A 13,559-nucleotide genomic window follows, 5' to 3' on the forward strand; every position below is an offset into this window, starting at 1 on the left:
TCCCTCCCTCCCTCCCTCCCTCCCTCCCTCCCTCCCTCCTCCCCTCTGTCTCTCTCTCTCTCTCTGTGTATAAAATAAATGTTTTAAAAAAAAGGTCTTATAAGGTTCTGTTCAACATCTGCTACTGCACATGAAGGCACCTGTTGTGGGTCACGGACATGAGATATCCTTTCTTTTGACAAAGAAACTGTGTTGTTTGTGCATGATGGTGAATGCCTGTAATCCTAGCACTAGGTAGGCAGAGACAAGTGGATTCTGCAAGTACAGGGCCAGTCTAGGACACACAGCATATACTAACTCAGCTATGGCTACCCAGCAAGACCCTGTCTCACAAAAATTTTCTTTTGGCTGACAGTTTGCTCCGTTTCCTCTCAGTTATTGCCATTACTTTTTTGTGAATAATTTTTATACGTTTTTCAGCAATAACTAGTGCTTCTTTTTGGTTCAAGTTCTGACCCTTTAAAAAATAACATTGGGGGCTGGAGAGATGGCTCAGAGGTTAAGAGCATTGTCTGCTCTTCCAGAGGTCCTGAGTTCAATTCCCAGCAACCACATGGTGGCTCATAACCATCTATAATGAGATCTAGTGCCCTCTTCTGGTCTTTGGGCATACATGTAGAAGACTGCTGTATACATAATAAATAAATCTTTAAAAAAATAACATTGATGTCACATCAGAAAGAAGTACATTTGGTACTTGCTTCACAAAAACTGGGCTGGTTCAAAAGAGCTTTCCTTTTTTTATTTAAAGAAAAAAGACTTTTCCATCATGTGGCTTTGATGGTGGTCTGGCATGGTTTCACTGTGGAGGATGTACTGAGGACACAGGGGATGGATGTAACTGGTCTCGGAGCTCCCTCACCAGCCATTTACCAACACAAGCAGACCACCTCTTGCGTTTCCTTTACAGCTGCCTGTGCAAGAGTATCAAGCTAAAACGTCCTTTTGCTCATGGACACACAGTCACAAGCTCCAACTGTGAGCAATTGATTCCTTTGGTATTTAGGGTAATAAAGCAGTCCTGACAAAGCTGAACACACAGTGGCAGTCTACAATGTAAACTGACATTAGCTGGGGGCACTGGCTGTCTGACATACGTCATCTGAGATAAGCACAGCATGGCCTTCCTCAGGAGCATAACAGGACACCTGAGAAAGATCATTAACTTTTGTTTTAGGATGTAATAAAACATCATTTCAGAGCTCTTCCTTTCTGCACCCATGCTCAGGCCTTCAGGACTTGTCACTAAGAAAGCTGTCCCAGGCCCATCTAACTTGGTAATCACTACTGTGTGAAAGAACACAGAGAAAGCGGCTAAACCCCAAGCCTCAGACCTGACAAAGCCTGGCAGACTGGGTACTACCTGAGGGTTCTCTTCTCGTTTTGGTTTTGGTGCAGCAGGCGGGGTGACGGTACGGCTCTCTGCCTGTTTCTCCTCTGTTTCTGTGTGGGATTTAACTGTCTAGGAGAGAACAATTAAGTGAAAATTCAGAATTAATTTAATATTAAAAGGATTATAAATAATTTGACTCTGACCAAGAAGGAAAGAATATACTCAAATTTGAAACATTAACAAACAGGCTCATATGATGTATTTTGTTGAGGAGGAAGAAAATGTTAAAGTCCAGCTGGAGACTCTGGACTGTATAACTGGACTATGAACCTATAAATACAATCAGATAAAAGTGTTCCTGTATATAGAATGATGTGGCAGCAGGTAAAAACGTGCTGTCAAGCCTCATAACCCCAAGTTTGATGCCCAAGACCCACATGGTGGAAAACAACAACTAACTTCCCTCTCTTGCCTCCTGGTCTCCACCATGGCACACTCATTGTCCAATACATAACAGTGTTTTAATAGAAGGCAAACCAGGGCTCAGTGGGTAAAAGCACTGTAGGATGTGGTGGTTTCCAGAAGCACACACATCATTATATATGGGTCAGGCTCTGTCCACATGTGCTTACAATCTTTATAGCACAATACACTTCTTATATCCCGAGCTTTTCCTCAGAATAACCCAATGACTACCTAGAACTGCCTTCACTAAGGGTATTTAAAACCAGCCAGGTCCAAGCTCTCATCATTCCCAGGCACTCCTAGAAGCACCCAGTTCACACAGAAGCACCAGCTGTACTAACAACTGCTGACACAAATGGTAGCTTGGACATGGGTGGCTTTGCATCGCTGTTCTTTTCTGAGCAATGCCTAGTTCTTTTATGAATTCTATAGAAATAAAATAGTTTTAGAACAGTAGACATAGAACTATAAAAACAAACTTAACTTGCTTTTTAAAAACTAATGGAAATTATAGGTGCAATGGTCTTTTTGTAAGGTAAGCACAAATCACTAAGTAAATCAGAATAAAAGTATCTGATTACTGGTGGGGAGGAGCTAAGTGTAAGGCTTCATCCTTATAAAAAAGACACCAAAAGTTCCCAAAACCATTACGCTGTGAAACAATGTACTAGATCTAAAAGAGTATTCACCTTTCTCCTTAGATGTCTTTCATACTGTGCCTCTGGCTTTGCACACTGTTACACAGGCAAATGTAAGACCTGCTTATCAACTACTGCTCTTGGGCAGAGTCCTGCCATAAGAATCCATGTGTACTGCAAGCGACCTGAGGAGGGGCTGTTTTATATACTCGTGGTTAATGTCTCAAGCCCAGCGTGGTTGTGCCTGCGTTCAATAAAGCACTGACCTCCAGGAGACTCAATCAAATTTCAATCTCTCACTTAACCCCTTCTCCTCTTTCCTTAACCACGTAGTTTTTAACTTGGCTCAAAAGGGCCTACTTCCTCCATGAAGCAAACCCTCAATGGGAAAGCAGTCACAGCCACATAACTAAGGTCCAAGGTACTCAGAATTAGCTTATTTTTGTGACCTTGAGAATGGAAGGACAAGAGAAAAAGAAAGTCAACCACAGGGTTTGCATTCCATTCCTATGTAAAACAGTTCCCTGAAGCCTCTCTTGTATTTCTATGGATAAGTAAACACATGCTGGCAACGTTCCTGGGGAAGGGAACGTGACCCCCCCCCCCCATACCCACCAAAGACAGAACATACTGAGGACACCCAAAAAAAATCCTCCATCCAAACAAAAATAAGACAATCAAAACACTCAGAGGGGCAGGGTGGTTTCCTTTCTCTCAAGGACTTCTTGCTATGGTAGGTAAAGCCAGCGGTCATGTGCCCAGTACTATGGAAACCCCCAAGCAAAATGAAACTAGACTCCTGCCCACATCCAGCAAAAAGTGACGCCAGGAATTATCTGACTGAACTCAGAAGTAAACTGGCCAACTGCAGTTAAGCCTTGTGATAACTGCAGCTCCAGCCAACCACTTATAAACTTGTGAAAGAAATGGAGCCCAAACTATCTAACTAAGGTACAGATGGAAGGCAGAGGGGCAACATTCTTTAAAGGACGAGTAAAGAAACAAAAATGCAGAATGAACAAGGGCATCAACTAACAATCCTATGTTGTGTTAAAACTGTCCTTAAAGAACAAAGGACAAACTAAGATCAGATAAACTAAAGTTAAGGCTATTCACTGCTAAAAGGGACATCTGCCTTAAAGAAAAGACAGTGTCCTTTGCCTTTCAGAAGCTTTTCAGTTTCATGAAGTTCTATTTATTAATCATCTTAGTGCCTGAGCTATCAGTGTTCTCTTCAGGAAGTTATCTCCTGTGCCAATGTGTTCAAGGCTCTTCCCCCACTCACTCTGTTATCAGGGTTAGTGGGTCTGCTTTAACGTTGACCCACCTGGACTCACTCTGTTATCAGGTTAGTGGGTCTGCTTTAACGTTGATCCACCTGGACTTACTCTGTTATCAGGGTTAGTGGGTCTGCTTTAACGTTGATCCACCTGGACTCACTCTGTTATCAGGGTTAGTGGGTCTGCTTTAACGTTGATCCACCTGGACTTGAGTTTTGTGCATGGTGATAGACATGGATCTATTTGCAGTCTTACGTGTGGACATCTAGTCAGACCAGCAACATTTGTTGAAAACGCTTTCTTCTTCCATTGTATACTTCTGGCTTCTTTACCAAAAATTAAGTGTCCACAGATACGTAAATTTATTTCTGGGTCTTTGATTCTATTCCATTGGTAAGTCTGTTTGGTTTTAGTATTACTGCTCTGCAGTACAGTTGAAATCAGGCATAGTGATACCACCCAGAAGTTTTTATTGTACAGGATTATTTTAGCTATTCTGGGTTTTTTATTTTTCTATATGAAGTTGAGTACTGTTCTTTTAATGTCTGTAAAGAATTGTGTTGGAATCTTGATGGGGATTGCATTGAAGCTGTAGATTGCTTTTGGTAAGATGGTCATTTTTACTATATTAATCTTACTAATCTATGAGTATGGGAGATCTCTCCATCTTCTCATATTGTCTTCAATTTCTTTGCTCAAAGACTTGAAGTTATTGTCATACAAGGCTTTCACTTGCTTAATTGTCCCAATATTTGTGGCTATGTGAAGGGTGTTGTTTTCCTGGTTTCTTTCTCAGCCCATTTGTTGTTTGTATATAGGAAAGCTGTTGATATTTTTGAGTTAATCTTGTATCTTGCCAATTCACTGAAGGTGTTTATCAGCTGTAGGAGCTTCCTGGTAGAATTTCTGGGGTCAATTATGCACATTATAATCATCTAAGAGTTGCAATGCTTTGACTTCTTCCTTTTCAATTTGTAATTCCTTTATCTTCTTCAGTTGTCTTATTGCTCTAGCTAGAACTATTGAAGCTAGAACTTCCAGTACTATATTGAATAGATATGAGAAGGTGGACAACTCTGTCTTGTTCCTGATTTTAGTGGAAATGCTCTAAGTTTCTCTCCATTTAATTTGATGTTGGCTATAGGCTTGCTGTAAATCACCTTTATTATATTTAGGTATATGCCATGTGTCTGTAATCTCTCTAGGACTTTATAATCATGAAGGGGTGTTGGATTTTTGTTAAAGGCTTTTTTAGTATTTAATGAAATAATCATGTGTTTTTCTCTCTCAGTTTGTTCATATGGGGGATTACACTGACAGATTTTCCTATGTCGAACCATCCCTGCATCTCTGGTATGAAGCCTACTTGGTCATGGAGGATGATGTTTTTGAAGTGTTTTTGGATTCAGATTTCAAGTATTTTATTGAGTACTTTTTTTTGTTGAATCTTTGTGTGGTTTGAGTATCAAGGTAAGTGTAGCAATTTGACAATGTTCCTACTGTTTCTAGTTCATGGAATAATTTGAGGAGTATTGGTATTAGCTCTTCTTTGAAAGTCTGGTAGAATTCTGTGCTAAACCATCTGCCTCTGGCCTTTTTTTGTTTGGTAGATGTCTCAGTTAGGGTTTTACTTTTGTGAATAGACACCATGACCAAGGCAACTCAGACATACATGCAGGCAAAACACCAATGCACATAAAATAGAAATAATAAAAAAAAGAAACTAGACATCAGCAAATCAAATAATCCCACTTAAAAATGAGGTACAGATCTAAGCAGAGAATTCTCAACAGAAGAATATCAAATGGCCAAGAAATGCTTAAAGAAATGTTCAACATCCTTAACCAACAAGGAAATGAAAATCAAAACGACTCTGAGATTTCATCTTACTCCTGTCAGAATAGCTAAGATCAAAAACTCAAGTGACAGAACATGCTGTCAAGGATGTAGAGAAAAGGGAAAACTCCTCCATAATGAAAACTTGTACAGCTACTTTGCAAATCAGTATGGCAGTTTGTCAGAAAATTGGGAATGGATCTATCCCAAGACCCAGTTATACCATTCCTGGGCATATCCCAAGGGACATTCCATTCAAAGGACACTTGCTCAACTATGTTCATAACAGCTTTATTTATAATAGCCAGAAACTGGAAACAACCTAGATGTCCCTCAGTGGAAGAATGGTAAAGAAAATGTGGTACATTTACACAATGGAGTATTACCCAGCTATTAAAGAAATAACACTGTGAAATTTGAAGGCAAACGGATGGAACTATAAAAACAATCATCCTAAGTAAGGTAACCCAGATCCAGAAAGACAAACGAGTATGTACTCACTGATCAGTGGATATTAACTGTAAAGTAAAAGATAATCATGCTCCAACCCACAGTGCCAGAGAGGCTAAGTAACAAGGAGGATTCAAAGGGGACACATGTATCTCCCTGGGAAGGGACTGGAGACAACTGAGGATGGAAACAGGTGGAATCAGGTGGGGTATGTATAGAGAGAGAGTACTGGGAGAGACATCTGCAATTGGGGGCATTTCAGGAGTGAGGCAGAAACCTAGTGCAGTGGAAACTCCCAGGAGTCCACAGGGTAATCTAGTGAAGACGCATAGCAACGGGGATACAGAGCTGAACTGGCCATCTGCTGTAAGCAGGTAAGGCTTCTTCTAGTAGATGGACTGGGACACCAACCCAGCCATGAAACCTCTGACCTAACAATCTGTCCTGCCTACAAGGTGTGCTGGGATAAAGGTGGCACAGAACTTGTGGGAGTGGCCAATCAATAACTGGTCCAACTTGAAGCCCACACCAGGAGAGGGAACCCATGCCTAGGATAGAACCAAACATGACTGACAAACAAAACAAAACAACCCTGAAAAAACAAGCAAACAAACAACAACAGTAACAAACCAAAACAATCAATAATTCCTAATGATATGTTTTGCTATACTTGTGAACTGGAGCCTAGCATAATCATCATTAGAGAGATTTCATTTAGCAACTGTTGGAAGAATACGCAGAGACCCATAGCCAAACATTAGGTGGAGTTCGGGGAATCCCGTAGAAAAGGGAGAGAAGAAGGATTGTAGGAGCCAGAGGGATCAAGGACACAAGAAAACGGCCCACAGAATCAACTAGTCATGGCTTATAGGGACATAATCCCTCCATGCCTTCAAACCTAGCAGGGGTGAAGGCAGGGCAGGGGATTTCTGAATTCAAGGCAAGCCTAAGCTATACAGTGAGACCCTGGCTCAAAATTAACAAATGAACAAAAACTTCAAATTGGTCCTTTGGGAAAAACACTCAATAAAAATTATAAACTGCTAGAGCCAAGAAATAAGATGAAATAATGAAAAAGCAGAAGGGGGGGGGACATTAGTCCTAATCTAACAGTCAGAAGAGAGGATTTTAAAGAAAATACATCAGATAATTGCACCACAATTATGTAACACAAAAGAAATGGACAGGTCTCTATAAGTAAATTACCTAAACAGACCCAACATGATATGTAAAGTCTCAACAGACATAAAACACCAGATAGGAACCATCAAGTCTCTCCAAACAAAAGGGCTACATAGATAGTTCATCTGAGCATCACCCAATACTGAAAGATTAGTACCAGCTCTTGTCACAGTCTTTCAAATATAGGAGCCCAAGAACTGGTGTAAGAGCTCGTGGATAAGAGCACTTGGTGTTCGCACAGAGGACCTGGGTTCAGTTCACTGCATCCACATTAGGGAGTTCACAAGCAACTCCAGTGCCAGGGGAGTTAACTTTCTTCAAGACACAAGTGCACATGCACATATATACATAGTTTAAAAATTAAAACACATACACACACACACATACACACCCCTACTGAAAGCTAATAAACTCAGCAACATAAGAGGGTACAACAGTTCAATGACGGACAGCAACAACAAAGTGAAAGACAACTTAAAGAACAAGAAAAAAATACTTAAGAATGTCTGCTAAGGGCCCAGTATCCAGGCTAAGTAAGAACTCCCACATTTCATCAAGAATACCAATTTACTTAAAAGAGAACAAAGAGGGACTGGAGAGATGGCTTGATAGTGAAGAACATCTGCTGCTATTCAGAGAAAAGGACCCAGACTCAGCTCCAAGCACCCACATGACAGCTCACCATTGTCCATAACTCCAGTCCCGACAAATCTAATGCCATTTCCTCACCTCCATGGATACACAATGTACAGACACAACTGTGAACAAAACATTCACACACAAAATAAATAAACCTAAATTGTTTTTTGAAACAAAAAATAGAGATAGGGTTTGAATAGATATTTCTTTTAAGAATATATACAAATGCAAACAAACATAAAAAACAAACGTCGCTCTTGTTCTCTTGCTTTCTTGCCTCTAGCTTCTCTCTGTCCCCTCGCCTCTCTCCCTTCCCTTCCCCCTCTCTCCAGGCCGGCCTCTACTCCTCTACTTTACTCTTTTCTCCTTCTCTCTCTCTCTCTCTCTCTCTCTCTGCCTCTACTACCCTCCTGGCTCCCCTCCCCATTCCCTGAATAAACTCTATTCTCTGCTAAAAAAAAAAAAAAAGTCATTAATAATTACAGAAATGCAAAAAAAACACCATATTTGCATTCCACCCTATGATAGGTATAAACAAAATATTGTTAGACAAGCATGAATGTTAAGCAAATGTACATATATTATTGTTGGAAATGAAAATTGTTGAGTGTGGCCTTCAGGAAGTATGGTGCCACATGACAAAGCAACCACTCTCAGCTATACATCCAAAGGAACTGTAAACAAGGCTCATACAGGTGCTATGCACAAACGATCCCAGTGGCACTTACTGGTCTCAGTGGCTGCAAGGTGGACACACTCAAATGTCCATCAACAAATAAATGGATACTTACTAAACACTAAACACTTAGTGATATATACAAACATGTGTGTGTGTGTGTGAATATAAACCAGTAATTAAAAAGAAGCACCAAAAATATTTCAAAGTAAGTGAATCTTGAAAATATGCTAGCTCAAAGAAAGTCATACATAAAAGGCCACTCATTAAATTGTTCCATTTCTATGAAACAGCAGAGTCATCAACGCCACAGACACAGCAGACTGGTGACTGCCAGGGACAGACAATGGGATGGATGAAAAGTAGCTGTTTAATAGACACTGGGTTTTATTTTAGGAAAGTGAAAGTATTTTGCAACTAGACAGATGGTGGTTGCACAACACTATGTACTAAATGCCACTAAACTGTTTACTTTTGAATGGCCAATTATTTGTGAAGTGAATTTCACTTCAATTAAAAAGTATTAAGAAACAAAGAACAATGATTCTAAAAGTTTGGCCTCTCTCATAAAGAAAATAAAGCATTATTCAGAACTGAAGCTGCCCTGAAGATGCTACCTGTTTGTTTATGCTGTGTTTAAAGAGTTACCAGTATTTAACAACTAGGCAGCAGCAGCTTCCTCACACATGAGCCTTTCCCGTTCTACTGTCCGTTACAGCCACACTTGTTGGATTATTTTAAGAGGAATTAACAATGATGTTAGCGTATCACTTACAGTCGTGCTCTATAGAAAATGGAGAAATAAGATCCTTTGTCTACTCCAGTGCACAGCTCCCTTGCGGCTCCTGCCTCTCACACCCTTCTTCCTATGCCTGGTGGAACTCCTGCTCTTGTTTGGTTATGAAAGATAGAATCCTCAAATTTTGATATGTCTAAACCTAAGGTAATAACTTATATCCTGAATTTCAAATTCAAATTTCAAACTGACAAGTGCAATCAACAGGTGAGTGTCCAGTAGCGTTATTATGTGAATTATGTAAATCTGGACTGAAAGCAAGTCAAAGTCCACTTTATGGTGGTCACTTGTGCTCTCAGTTCAGGCTCACTGGAAGATAGTACTGACAGATGCGGACATGACTCTCCTAAGCATGCCTGGTTTAGAGGATATTATCAAGATTCATACGAAAGTTGGTAAGTGATGTGTGTGATCTAACTAACTTTTGTCCCCTCTCTTCCTTGAACTTCCCTACTCTGCAGGACTCCAGAGTATTGAAATCAGGTTAAGTAATGACCCCACAGTGACAGCTAAATGTTCATGTGACAGAAAAAGCTGTAATTTTAAATCAAAAAAGCTAGAACATGATTAAGCTTAGTGAAGTGGGCATGTTAAAAAACAACACAGGCTGGGGCTGGAGAGATGGCCCAATGGTTAAGAACACTGACTGTTCTTCCAGAGGTCCTGAGGTCAATTCCCAGCAACCACACGACAGCTCACAAGCATCTGCAATGGGATCTGATGCCCTCTTCTGGTGTGTCTAAAGACAGTGACAGTGCACTCACATAAAATCAACCAACCAACCAACCAATCAATCTTTAAAAAAACAAAAAACCACAGGTTAAAGGGGATTCTCTTCTACCAAATAACCAAGCCACATGCCCAAAGAAAAAGTCCCTGGAGGAAACTAAATGTGCGCTTCCTGAGCTACAGGAAAGTGATGGCTGCTGCTGCAATGGAGGATCCAACCAGCCACAACATCCGACAAGACAAAGTCCAGCCCAGAACAACATTCACCTGTCTTCAACTCTGATGGCTCAGAGGAGTTACAAACGTCGATGCTAGCAGAGGGTGGCTTGTGGGTCTGAGGAAAGAAACCACCTCTGTATCACAAAAGGACAGCTGACAAAGAGTGACCCAAAACAGCAGACTTTCAGGTAGAAGAAATAGCTTTCTGTTGGAAGAAGATGCCATCCAGGTCTTTCATAGATCAAGAGAAGTCAGTGCATGGGTTCAAAGCTTCAGAGGACAGGCTGCCTCTCCTCTAAGGACTGATGTAGCTCTAACTTTAGTTGAAGCCAGTGCTCATTCTGAAAATCCTAGGGTCCCTCAGAACCACACTAACTCTCTTCTGCCTGTGCTCTGCACACGAGGCACACCTGCCTGTGCTCTGCACACGAGGCACACCTGCCTGTGCTCTGCACATGAGGCACACCTGTCTGTGCTCTGCACATGAGGCACACCTGCCTGTACACAGCATGGACAGCTGCATATCTGTTACAACTCGGTTTATGAACACTGTAAGTCCACTCTAGGTCTTACAGCTCAGATAGATCCCTTTCAAAACATTAGTGTCACTGTCAGTGCACCTGGTCACCCAAGAGCTCTGATGGAGCTGTACAAAGATGCTGATGATGTTTTCACGCCTGTTAACACAATGCCATTTCACAGCCCACAGGTCAAGGAATACTTATGGCTTTCAAATCTTATTATTTGAGAAATATATTTTAAGTAAAGCAATAGTAGTCATAGACTGAAACCTTCTGGAAAGAATTCAATTGTCTAGATGTCCAAATTCAAGACATACATAAAGTCTCAAACATTAACAGAAAGTCTTCACAGACAATTTTGAGGGGCTTAAAACTACAGCACAAGCAACAGAGGTGGAGGAGGCAGTAGATACTGGAGTCAGAAGTGGGGTGTGGAGCTGTGCTGGCATCACACTCATGATGTGACTAGGCTCTAACAGAGGATGGGCTGCTTCCAATGATGGGAAATATAAATGTTTTCTTGAGATGGAATCTTTTCTAAAGAATATTGGAGATTCATTCTGGTCTTTGAAAGAAGCCCTGTCATGAAAAATGAGGGACAGAGAAATCTCTCATGAAAGGAGTGTTGACTCAAAGCACATTTCTGTTACCTTAACAAACTGCCATCATCACCTTACTTAATAGCTGCCAGTCTGATCAGTCAACAGCCACCAATATTAGAGCAAGACCCTCAACTTACTGCAATATTACCATTTGCTGAAGGTTTTTAAACTGAGATGTGTGCATTTATGGACACGGTGGTGTTACTGTAGGCCAAGAATGCAGCACAGGGTACACATGACTCTAAAAGTACTGGGGAGGACAGCTTGTGGATCTGGACTTATTGTAGGACTTGCTTAACTGTGATGGTCTTTAACATAAGCTCATGGTGTTTTTACAGTGCTCCTGGTTCTCCAGCCTTCAAGCTCTGTAAGCTCCTCTTTTCTCTTACCCACAGTGTAATGTGGCTTCAATGAAGGAGACATCTGCAGATCCCTTAGTGAGGGTGGATAAGATTCTCTTAGACCCACAGTGTAATGTGGCTTCAATAGAGGAGACATCGGCAGATCTTTTAATGAGGGTGGATAAGAAGACACCAGGGGCAGATGTGAGGCCATTATAGGTTTTTAACTTTACTGCCTACTTTTCTATGTCTAAGGAAGAGAGGTCATGAATTAACATAGTCTGCTATGCTTCCTTCCCTGAAGCAAAGCCTCAATGCCTGATCCAAATGCAGAGACTAAGCTCTGTATGGTACAGGCTTTGATTTTTTTTCTTCTCATCTTTATATACAAATGCCATGAGTCACAAAGTAGCTGGCACCTTTTTTTTGTTTGTTTGTTTTTTGTTTTGGTTTTTTTTTTGTGGTGTCAGAGATGAAGTTTGGGTCCTTGCACATGCTGACCCCAAGCTCCACCACTGAGCGACATCCCTAGAGTTTACGAACATGTCTTCAGTGAGTAAATAATAAGGTCATAAACTTTGAAGAAATCTATTGAGTCTTGAGAATGCCGTACACACAGGCTTAGTAATCCTGTGAACAGGCCTCTACTTGTTTCCTTATGTTAGCCCACCTATGAGAAAGTTAGCAGGAGCTCTGAAGTCAGGAACTCTGAGAATTGAATCTAGTCTAGAGAGAGTCCCTGCTAACTGTGTTAGTCTATATGACTGCTATGCTAGATGGCCAACTAGACCTGCCATGACTTGATTCCTTCCAGCAAAGAGAAAAGACACACTACTAGCAAGGTCTTCAACTTAGAACTTCAGTGCTAATAAAATCAAACCATAAGATGTCATTAACATGAACCGTTCAAGACATGAAAAGATGCCCAAGACCTAGAAAAGACTATGCTAAAACACATAGTTTGCTTTTGTTGTTTTAATATTCAGTTAACATGTAAATAGGAAATATCTGGAGGTATGTATAGAAAAGCTTAATACTAATTAACTATTGGTGGTAAAATTAATATAACAGAAAAGCATAGGTTGTAGGGATAGCATCCTCTATAATCTATATTTCTGTGATGTTTACATTTTTAAAATCATACATGTTGTCTGTATAATCAGAAAAAAAGGAAAAATAAGATGAAAATAAAAACAGGTTTTTTTTTTTTTAAAAAAAAGTATGAGGGCACACTGTCACTGTCTTCATGCAGAAGAGGGCATCAGATCCTATTGTAGATGGTTGTGAGCTACCATGTGGTTGCTGGGAATTGAACTCAGGACCTCTGGAAGAACAGTCAGTGCTCTTAACCACTGGGCCATTCTCTCCCCTTTTGTTTTTTAAGACAGGGTTTCTTTGGGTGTTCTAGAACTAGCTCTGTAGACCAGGTTGGCCTTTAACTTAGAGATCTATCTGCCTCTGACTCCTGAGTTCTGGGATTAAAGGTGTGTGCCACCACTGCCTGGTAAAAGCTTTTTCTGTACCCAACAAAAGGTAAAAGAGAAGTGAGACCCTGTGATGGAAAGTGGCACTGTGCAGCCACCTTCTGAGGTGTACAGAGGCCCCACAGCATGACTGAGACTCAGTATAGCTTCAAGGACTTGTCCTTTATGCCCCTATACTTGAGCACACGACTTTCCATATTTAAACACTGAGGCCCAATTGGCACACAGTCTAAAACTTGTGACTTAGTTGATGTTAGTAGTTTGTTTCAGAATAGTCCTCAAAGCACTTCCTGATGTTTGGGCAGGCTCTACAGGAATGGTGATTAAATTCTTGTGTGTTTCCTGAGCACAAAGTTTTATAACTCAAC

The 13,559-nt window shown here is 40.8% G+C and overlaps 1 protein-coding gene across 8 annotated transcripts in view; it reads right to left on the reverse strand.

Moving 5' to 3' along the window:
* Phf21a (PHD finger protein 21A) overlaps window positions 1–13,559 on the reverse strand; it is a 176,476-nt gene that overhangs the window by 15,689 nt on the left and 147,228 nt on the right. For all 8 annotated transcript variants that reach the window (XM_028778618.1, XM_028778614.1, XM_028778615.1 and 5 more), the window contains one exon: window positions 1,364–1,462. In XM_028778618.1, the coding sequence (XP_028634451.1) occupies window positions 1,364–1,462 (99 nt within the window). The remainder of the gene's footprint in view (window positions 1–1,363; window positions 1,463–13,559) is intronic.

Source organism: Grammomys surdaster, unplaced genomic scaffold (genome assembly GCF_004785775.1).
Source record: "Grammomys surdaster isolate TR1022 unplaced genomic scaffold, NIH_TR_1.0 338, whole genome shotgun sequence".
NCBI classification, from domain to species: Eukaryota; Metazoa; Chordata; class Mammalia; order Rodentia; family Muridae; genus Grammomys; species Grammomys surdaster.